The sequence below is a fragment of the Piliocolobus tephrosceles genome, chromosome 21 (assembly GCF_002776525.5).
Source record: "Piliocolobus tephrosceles isolate RC106 chromosome 21, ASM277652v3, whole genome shotgun sequence".
In the NCBI taxonomy this organism is placed as follows: Eukaryota; Metazoa; Chordata; class Mammalia; order Primates; family Cercopithecidae; genus Piliocolobus; species Piliocolobus tephrosceles.
The window spans coordinates 45,815,943-45,826,610 of record NC_045454.1 but is presented as its reverse complement, the minus strand read 5'-3'; the positions used below and the strand labels follow the sequence as shown (position 1 = coordinate 45,826,610).

Sequence of the window (10,668 nt, the reverse complement as noted above, 5' to 3'; positions counted from 1 at the left end):
CTTTCTTCCTTTCTTCCTTTCTTCCTTTCTTCCTTTCTTCCTTTCTTTCTTTCTTTCTTTCTTTCTTTCTTTCTTTTCTTTCTTTCTTCTTTCATGGAGTTTCACTCTTGTTGCCCAGGCTGGAGTGCAATGGTGCAATCTCGGCTCACCACAACCTCCACCTCCCAGGTTCAAGTGATTCTCCTGCCTCAGCCTCCCAGGTAGCTGGGATTATAGGCATGCACCACCACATCCAGCTAATTTTCTATTTTTAGTAGAGAGGGGGTTTCTCCATGTTGGTCAGGTTGGTCTCAAACTCCCGACCCCAGGTGATCCACCCACCTCAGCCTCCCAAAATGCTAGGATTACAGGTGTGAGCCACCACGTCTGGCCAAAACCTAGTTTTTCTCAAGCTTTAATTTGAACTCATTGACACTGTCATTTTCTTTATAAATCTGGTTATTTCTGTATGAAAATAATAATAACTTTTTACTTGTAATTTTGTTAATTTTAAATAAATACATTTATTCATAAAGTATACATTCATTCCTAGGGTTTTCAGATTAAATTTTGATAAATGGTTAACCCTATTTACAAACAGTTTAATTTCCTCAAATGTTTTATACTATGTTTATAAATATTCCAAATCTCCCCTCCCCACTCCACGCAAATTTCAAGTACCTAGTGAAGAGGATTTAGAAATCTAACAGGCAAAGTCGCCTGGGTCCTCAGCGACTCATAAATCCAATTGATCGAATCTGTAAATGTAGTAATTCAGATTCTTTTAGACATTAAATATGGTTTATAGACAGCCATGTTATCTTAAATTGTTCATATTAAAATAACAAGTGTAATTGCTTTTTGCAATAAAAATCATGTCATTAATTGGTTAGCTTCTCTAATGTGTCAAACTGTTGCAACTCTTTTTTTTTGAGGGGGGAAAGAATTTCGCTCTGTTAATCAGGCTGGAGTGCAGTGGTGCCATCTCGGCTCACTGCAAGCTCCGCCCCCTGGATTCACGCCATTCTTCTGCCTCAGCCTCCCAAGTAGCTCAGCCTACAGGCACCCACCACCACACCCGGCTAATACTTTGTATTTTTAGTAAAGAAGGGATTTCGCCATGTTGGCCAGGCTGGTCTCGAACTCCTGACCTCAGGCGATCCACCCACCTCAGCCTCGCAAAGTGCTGGGATTACAGGCATGAGCCACCACACCCAGCCCCAACTATTTAAATAGCAGATGTTTTCAGATTATGCTAAAGATGTCAAAAACTTCTAAATTTAACACAAATCCTACTAAGGAGTTTTAGTTGGCCTAAAATTTTCTAACTTTCCTGAGGATGTAACGTAACTTTCCTAGCTAGAAAGAATAGACTTGACAAATCAGACGGGCAGGGTTTGAAGAGATTTCGTCAGCTGTAGAATTGAGTAATATGTTTTCTGGAGATGATGTTAGTTGAGATATTTCTGCTGTGTCAATGGGGAGGGGAATCCCACACCCATACCTTTCGGGGAATACAGACCTCAGGGCATCCTGTTTCTCTCGGACACATATCTCTCAAATGTCCTGCTTACCCCGGGTTTATTGAAATCCTTTTTTGCCTTTTATCGTCTAATTTGGATAGATAGAAATTTGTGTTGCTGCTCAAATTTCAGTTTAATTTCCTCTACCATCCGACTGGATTTAATTCATTTAATACATTTTCCTGCATTTATTAGGTTCTGAATTCCTTTTAGTGTTTTGGTTTTTTTTTGCTTGGGTCAGAGTTACATGTGATAATCCATTTATTGATGATAATCAATAATAAAGGTAATCACATGAATATTACTATTACTATTGTTGTTATTGTTTTTCTTACCTTAATCCTCTTCCTCAGACATATCTGGTGTTAAGAGATAGAAAAGTATCTTCCCCTTTTTACTTGTGAGCATGTACACAAATACACACATATACATACATACACATACAAATAAACACACACATATACACACATGCACACACACATAAATATACACATACATGTACACTGGATACATACACACAAATACACACATACACATATACACACATATACATCTCCCCCACATGCACACACATGCACACACATAAGTACACACATACACACATATGCATATGCACATACATATAACACATACATACACACATGCACACACACACTTACACACACACCCCACACACATTTACACACATACGCACAGGTATACACACATATATGCATATACCCATACACATATACAGACATACACAGACATCTACACGCAGATACACACATACACATACATACACACACATATACACATTCCTCACACACATACACACATATATACATACAGGCATATACAAATGTACACACATTCACGAACACACATACATACACACACATATACATACATATACACAAACACACATACACAGATAGGCATACATAGACATACACAGAGATACACACACATGCACACACATGTACACAGCCCAACACATACATATACACACACTCACATACATAAGCGCACACACACACACACACATTGGAGTCATTTTATTGAACACTTATTTAAGAGGTTTAGGACAGTGATTAATGATTCAGCCTCTGCTGCCACACTGTCAAGGTTCAAATCGTGGTTCTTCCACCTGCTAGATACGAGTCCTTGTTTCTCCTTTCAAACATCAAAATAATCCTAAATAGTCTCTACTTCCTAGATATCTTCTACAAATTAAACAAGTTAACGTATAAAAGACATTTAGAGCAATACCTGGCTCATAAAAAGTATGTGCTATTTTTATTTCTATATGCCAGAACATAAATACCATAATATATAATTTAAAATTAAACCAATTGTTTCTAAACCAAATGCGATACCATATACATGATACTCTGTAATTTGCTTTAGTTAACAATGGCTCAGGGACCTTTTTGCTTGTTGTAGCCTGTAGGTGTACTGCAATATTCATTTTAACAGCTATATGGCTATCTCATTATTTGATTTCATTTTCATTTATTGACCCAATCTGTAGGGCATTGAGGCTTTCCACAAACTATCCCGAAATGAACACCACTGGACAAGATCCTTGCATAACTTTTAAGTATTTCTGGAAAGATTAATTCCTGGAAGGGGAATTGCTGAGTCAAAGGGTATATGCAATTTACATAGTTATAGGCACAGACTTAGTACATTGCATAAAGGTTATATCAATTTATCTTGCTTGTTTGCTTGCTTTTGACAAGATCTCACTCTGTCACCCACGCTGGAGTGCAGTGGAGTGATCACAGCTCACTGCAGCCTTGAACTCCAGAGCTCAAGAGATCCTCCCACTTCAGCCTCCTGAGTTGCTAGGACTAGAGTCATGCACCACCGTGCCTGCTCATTTTTAATTTGTTTGTAGAGATGGGGTCTTGTTATGTCGTTCAGGCTGGTCTTGAATTCCTGCACTTGAATTTGTATTTCTCTTTTTCTTTTTTGAGATGGCCTCTCGCACTGTCGCCCAGGCTGGAGTGTAGTGGTGCGACCTCAGCTCACTGCAACCTCTGCCTCCTGGGTTCAAGCTATTCTCCTGCCTCAGCCTCCCGAGTAGCTGGGATTACAGGCATGTGCCACCACACCCGGCTAAATTTTTTTTTTTGTATTTTTAGTAGAGACAGGGTTTCACTGTGTTTACCAGGCTGGTCTCGAACTGCTGACCTCATGATCCACCCACCTCAGCCTCCTAAAGTGCTGGGCTTACAGGTGTGAGCCACTGCACTCGGCCTCAATTTGTATTTCTTTCTTTTTTTTTTTTTTTTTTTGAGACGGAGTCTCGCTGTGGCACCCAGGCTGGAGTGCAATGGCATGATCTCTGCTCACTGCAAGCTCTGCCTCCCGGTTTCATGCCATTCTTCTGCCTCAGCCTCCCAAGTAGCTGGGACTACAGGTCCCCGCCACCATGCCTGGCTAATTGTTTTGTAATTTTAGTAGAGACGGGGTTTCACTGTGTTAACCAGGATAGTCTCGATCTCCTGACCTCGTGATCCGCCCGTCTCGTCCTCCCAAAGTGCTGGGATAACAGGCGTGAGCCACCCCGCCCGGCCTCAGTTTGTATTTCTAATGGGGCTTCTTGAATCAGAAAAAGGAGCCCGAGTGGATGCCCCTTTTAATTCTCCTTTGGATTGACTCCCAGCCTATTCCTTTTCTTTTTCTGAATTATTATTGTTATTTTTTTTTTTTTTTTTTTTTTTTTGAGGCGGAGTCTTGCTCTGTCGCCCGGACTGGAGTGCAGTGGCCGGATCTCAGCTCACTGCAAGCTCCGCCTCCCGGGTTTACGCCATTCTCCTGCCTCAGCCTCCCGAGTAGCTGAGACTACAGGCGCCCGCCACCTCGCCCAGCTAGTTTTTGTATTTTTAGTAGAGACGGGGTTTCACCGTGTTAGCCAGGATGGTCTCGACCTCCTGACCTCGTGATCCGCCCGTCTCGGCCTCCCAAAGTGCTGGGATTACAGGCTTGAGCCACCGCGCCCGGCCTATTGTTATTTTTTTACTATACTTTAGGTTCTAGGGTACATCTGCACAACGTGCAGGTTTGTTACATATGTCTACATGTGCCATGTTGGTGTGCTGCACCCATTAACTCATCATTTACATTAGGTATATCTCCTAATGCTATCCCTCCCCCCTCCCCCCTCTCCACAACAGGATCCGGTGTGTGATGTTCCCTACCCTGTGTCCAAGTGTTCTCATTGTTCAATTCCCACCTATATGAGTGAGAACATGTGGTATTTGGTTTTTTGTTCTTGCAATAGTTTGCTGAGAATGATGGTTTCCAGCTGCATCCATATCCCTACAAAGGACACGAACTCATCCTTTTTTATGGCTGCATAGTATTCCATGGTGTATATGTGCCACATTAGTGAGAAAAAGGACAGCTGTTATTTCATTAATGAGAGAGAGAATGAACAAACACGTCTTTCCTTGCAGAATACAACGGAGAGATTTGTCCCTGTGCTTAAACAAATATCCACGTGGACCAAATTCACCAAGGAAGAGACGTCCTCCCTGGCCACAGTCTTCCTGGAGAGTGTGGAAAGCATGACACTGGCAGCTTTTTTGAAACCCTCGGCAAATGTCACTCAGACTGTTCGGACGGATTACGTAGGTAGGAGATACCCTTCGTGGCAAGGTTACATCTAGGTAATGATTTTGAGAGTTGACTTTGGCAATGGGATTTTCCCTGGGTTTCCCACCCGTTCTTTCTCCAACTGTTTAAATACCTTGAATTCACAGCAAAGTAAGTCTAATCATATTGACAACATTTTCCATTCACTGAGCACTTGGCAAAGGCCAGGCACTATGCTAAGACCGTATCATTAATTTATTCTACAAATACTTGCTGGTTAGCTGCTATGTGCTGGGCTAAGGTATGACAGCCATAGGCTGTGCTCAAGTACTTCCTTTTTGCCCTGCTGGGCCCACGTAGAATTGTACTTCCTGGCTACTGTGTGGTTAGGTGGGATTTGGGGACTAGTTCAGGCCAATAAATTGGAGAATAGAGTAGTTGCCAGTATGAGACTTTCCAGAACTTTCTTTCCCTCTGCCCATATGATTAGCAGTGCTTCAGGTCACAGCTGCTCCATCTGCCTGGGTGTCAGAATAAAGATAATATAGAACATGGCCTCAAGTCAATTTACAATAGCTACAAAGCATTAATGAGATATAAATACTTGTTATTTTTTAATCCACTAAGACTTAGGGTTGTTTGTTACTGCTGCAAGACTGATCCTTTCCTGACTCATACATACTTGATAGGTGACTACTTGGGAATAGTGGGTGCTGTAGATCTTTTACGTTAGCACCCTACTCCTGGTAGTAGTTCCAGTATCATTCACATAAACCTAGGAAGTTCCAACCTAATGGATGCCCAGAAGGCCAAGAGGTGGAAATAAAGTATTTGGTGGACTCCAACCAGTAGTGAACAAAATTAGCCTCATGAATCTTATATTTTAGTGAGTTGAGTCAGACAATAAACAAACAGACATCTGGTATACCAAATAGAGGTAGTGCTACTGAGAAAAAATACAACAGGCTAGGGAGGTTAGAGAGGGTTGGGATTAGAGAGAGAGTTGCTACTTTATATAGTGAGATCAGGGTAAGTCTCACTAGGGCAGGGATGCCAGGGAAGAAAGTCATATAAATATCTGGAGAAAGAGCAAGTGCAGGAATACCTGGAGAATTCAAGGAACAATGAGGTGCCCAGTGTGGCTGAAGTGGCATTGAAGATGGTGATAGCAGTAGGAGAAAGGAAGGGAGATGGAAATGTAGATAAATGTAGGGACTTGAGGTTTTTATTTTTCTTTTTTTTTTTTTGAGACAGGGTCCCACTCTGTCACCCAGGCTGGAGTGCAGTGGTGCGATCATAGCTCACTACAGTTTCACGATCCTCCTGCCTCAGCCTCCTGAGTAGCTGGGAACTATAGGTGTGCACCACCATGCTTGTCTAGTTTTTAAAATTTTTGGTAGAAATGAGGTCTTGCTATGTTGCCCATGCTGGTCTTGAACTCCTGAGCTCAAGCGATCCTCCTGCTTGGCCTGCCAAAGTACTAGGATTACAGGCCTGAACCACCGTACCCAGCCAAGATTTTATTTGAAGTGAGATGAAAAGACATTGGAAAATTTGGAAACAGGTATGGTATTATCTGGCTTATATTTTACAAAGATTCTTCTGGTTCCATTATCTAGTTTATTTTCAGGAAGGGCCAGTCGGTTAGGTCCTGCAATGTGTTGCCATGATACAGATGAGAAACAGGAGGCATAGAGACGTTAAGTCAATGCTCAAATGTAGGCAGCTAGTGCTCCGCAGAGCTGGACCTCCCAGTTACCACCATCTGACTGCAGAACCTGATCTCTTGTGTACCATGCTAGGCTTGCCCCAATCCCTTACTATTTATTTTGGTTTTAGAAAACATACGAGGCCGGGGGCAGTGGCTCACGCCTGTAATCCCAGCACTTTGGGAGGCCGAGGCGGGCGTGTTACAAGGTCAGGAGATCGAGACCATCCTGGCTAACATGGTGAAACCCCGTCTGTACTAAAACTACAAAAAATTAGCTGGGCGTGATGGAGGGCATCTGTAATCCCAGCTACTTGGGAGGCTGAGGCAGGAGAATGGTGTGAACCCGGGAGGCGGAGCTTGCAGTGAGACAAGATGGCACCACTGCACTCCAGCCCGGGCAACAGAGCGAGACTCTGTCTCAAAAAAACAACAACAACAACAACAAAAACAAAAACAAAAACAAAACTTAGAGTAGAGAGAGGATCATGACTGTTGCCTTCCATCACTGTTGACTTTGACCCCATCTTTCCCTGATGCACCTCCGAGGATATAAGAGCTTGCTTCTAAGGCTCCAGTTGGGCTACTCATTTGTTTGGTGCTATGGTCCCCCTATCATTCATCATGGGACTCAAGATCTTTCCTATGGTGAATCGAACTTTCTATTCTTTTTCTCGCTCGCCACGATGGATGTGTACGTTTTTTTGGACAGAAACCAAATTCATGACCGACTTTCTGGGCCACCTCATAGGAACTCTCCCTTTCTCTTTTTAGATATTGAGAGCAAAGTTATCAACAAAGAATGCAGTGAAGAGAATGTGAACTTGCACTTGGCAGCCAAGGGGGATAAGATGAAGATGAGGTGCTCCACAATTGAGGAATCTGAATCCACAGGTACAGTTGCTCTCCTGAGAATGCAGGTGATGGTGTATTCCATTCATAAGCATTTATTGATTCCCTTTCAAGGTGCCAAGACCAGTGCCAGATGGTTGAGAACCAATGAGGGCAGAAATGGCCTATGCCCTCGGAGAGTTTTCTATCTGCTAGGGAAGTCAAACATTCAATGACCTTGTAATACTGGAGTATTGAGACCTTCACTGGCCTATATGTTATGAACTGGTCACATTCAGCTGTTGAGCAGTTGAAATTTGATTAAGCCAGGTTGAGAACTACTGTAAACCTAAAATAAACACTGCATTTCAAAGGCTTGGTGCCCAAAAAGAAGGATTAAAACATCTCACTAGTCATTTTTTTGTATTTAAAATAACGTAAAAATAAAAAATATTTAAATTTTTAAAATATTTAAATTTTAAAAATATGTAATATTTAAAAATTTTAAATATGCAATATTTAAAATATATTTTTAAATTTTAAAATATCACATTTATATGTTGAAATGATAATATTTGGCTTATACTGAGTTAATATATTATTAAAATTAATTTTATATTTTTTTACTTTAAAAAAATGTGTACTAGAAAATTTAAAATTACATATGTGGTTCATACTATATTTCTGTTAGACACTGCTGATCTGTGTCAGGGATGGCAAACCTTTTCTGTAGAGGGCTCGTTAGTAACTATTTTAAGCATTGCAATTAATACAGCCTCTATCACAACGACTTAACTACCATTATAGTTCAAAAGCATTCATAGACAATATATGAATGTGCCTGGGCATGTTTCTTTTTTTTTTTTTTTTTTTTTTTCTGAGGCAGAGTCTCGCTCTGTCACCCAGCCTGGAGTGCAGTGGCCAGATCTCAGCTCACTGCAAGCTCCGCCTCCCGGGTTTACGCCATTCTCCTGCATCAGCCTCCCGAGTAGCTGGGACTACAGGCGCCCGCCACCTCGCCCGGCTAGTTTTTTGTACTTTTTTTAGTAGAGACGGGGTTTCACCGGGTTAGCCAGGATGGTCTTGATCTCCTGACCTCGTGATCCGCCCGTCTCGGCCTCCCAAAGTGCTGGGATTACAGGCTTGAGCCACCGCGCCCGGCTGAGCCTGGGCATGTTTCAATAAAACTTTATTTAAAAAAGTAGGTGACAGCCAGATTGGCCCATAGGCCACAGTTTTCCAGCCCCTGATCTGATCTATGCCTATGATTAACACTGTGATTAATACTTTAGTGTGCAAAATGGAAGAGATATTTAAGCGGAGTCCTGAGGAATAGGTAGAGAAAGTAGGAGAGAGTGTGTTACAGGAAGTACAAGCTATGGCTCTGTGTTGAAAAAAAGCTTGGTATGGTCATGGAACTAATAGTAGAGTGGGCTGGAGCACCAGGAACGTGGGGGAGAGAGGGAAAAGAACTGAAGGTCACTGGGCATGGTGGCTCACACCTGTAATCCCAACACCTTGGGAGGCCGAGGTGGAAAGAGAGAGACAGAGATAGGTCCTATGCCGCTTCCTGTAGGGTCCAGCCCCACAGGGTCGGTGGGTTTTTCTCCCCGTGTGCGGAGACAAGAGATTGCAGGAATAAAGACGCAAGACAAAGAGATAAAAGAAAAGACAGCTGGGCCTGGGGGACCACTACCACCAAGACGTGGAGACCGGTAGTGGCCCCGAATGCCAGGCTGCGCTGATATTTATTGGATACAAGACAAAGGGGCAGGGTAAGCAGTGTGAGCCATCTCCAATGATAGGTAAGGTCACGTGGGTCACATGTCCACTGGACGGGGGGCCCTTCCCTGCCTGGCAGCCGAGGCAGAGAGAGAGACAGGAGGGAGAGAGAGACGGCTTACACCATTATTTCTGGATATCAGAGACTTTTAGTACTTTCACTAATTTGCTACTGTTATCTAGAAGGCAGAGCCAGGTGTACAGCATGGAACATGAAGGTGGACTAGGAGCGTGACCACTGAAGCACAGCATCACAGGGAGATGGTTAGGCCTCCAGATAACATCAGTCAGGCCCTCCACAAGAGGTGGAGGAGTAGAGCCTTCTCTAAACTCCTCCGGGAAAAGGAGACTCCCTTTCCCTGTCTTCCCGGTCTGCTAAGTAGCAGGTGTTTTTCCTTGACACTGACACTACCGCTAGACCACGGTCCACTTGGCAACGGGCATCTTTCCAGATGCTGGCGTTACCGCTAGACCTAAGCGCCCCCTGGTGGCCCTGCCCCGGCATAACAGAAGGCTCACACTCCAGTCTTCTGGTCACTTCTCACTATGTCCCCTCAGCCCCTATCTCTGTATGGCTTGGTTTTTCCTAAGTTACAATTGTAGAGCGAGGATTATTATAATATTGGAGTAAAGAGTCATTGTTACAAACTAATGATTAATGATATTCATACATAATCATATCTATGATCTATATCTAGTATGACTATTCTTATTTTACATATTTTATTATACTGGAACAGCTCGTGCCCTCCAGCTCTTGCCTCGGCACCTGGGTGGCTTGCCACCCACAGCTTTCTGTCCGAACCAGACAGTACCATCCCCCAGGCTTCATCTGCCACTACCAAGCTAATGGAGGGACCCCTTGGATGGCCCCCCAGATGTCATAAATTGAGCACTTCCTCACTACTCCTTCTTCTTCTTCTTCTTCTTCTTCTTCTTCTTCTTCTTCTTCTTCTTCTTCTTCTTCTTCTTCTTCTTCTTCTTCTTCTTCTTCTTCTTCTTCTTCTTCTTCTTCTTCTTCCTCCTCTTCCTCCTCCTCCTTCTTCATTTTCTTTTCCTTTTTTTTTGAGATGGAGTCTTGCTCTGTTGCCCAGGCTAGAGTGCAATGGCATGGTCTTGGCTCATTGCAACCTCTGCCTCCTGGATTCAAGCGATTCTCGTGCCTCAGCCTCCTGAGTAGCTGGGACTGCAGGCACCTGCCACCATGTTCAGCTAGTTTTTTTTTTTTTTTTTTTTTTTTTTTTTTTTTTTTTTTTTTTT

At 42.9% G+C, this 10,668-nt stretch overlaps 1 protein-coding gene across 4 annotated transcripts in view; it reads left to right on the top strand.

Moving 5' to 3' along the window:
• The window catches only part of ADGRE1 (adhesion G protein-coupled receptor E1), a 58,824-nt gene that overhangs the window by 20,798 nt on the left and 27,358 nt on the right, over positions 1 to 10,668 (top strand). For all 4 annotated transcript variants that reach the window (XR_002725281.2, XM_023186716.3, XM_023186714.3 and 1 more), the window contains 2 exons: positions 4,949 to 5,126; positions 7,570 to 7,689. Coding sequence is in view for 3 of the 4 variants with exons in the window: in XM_023186716.3 (XP_023042484.2) it covers positions 4,949 to 5,126; positions 7,570 to 7,689 (298 nt within the window). In the remaining variant the exon portion in view is untranslated. The remainder of the gene's footprint in view (positions 1 to 4,948; positions 5,127 to 7,569; positions 7,690 to 10,668) is intronic.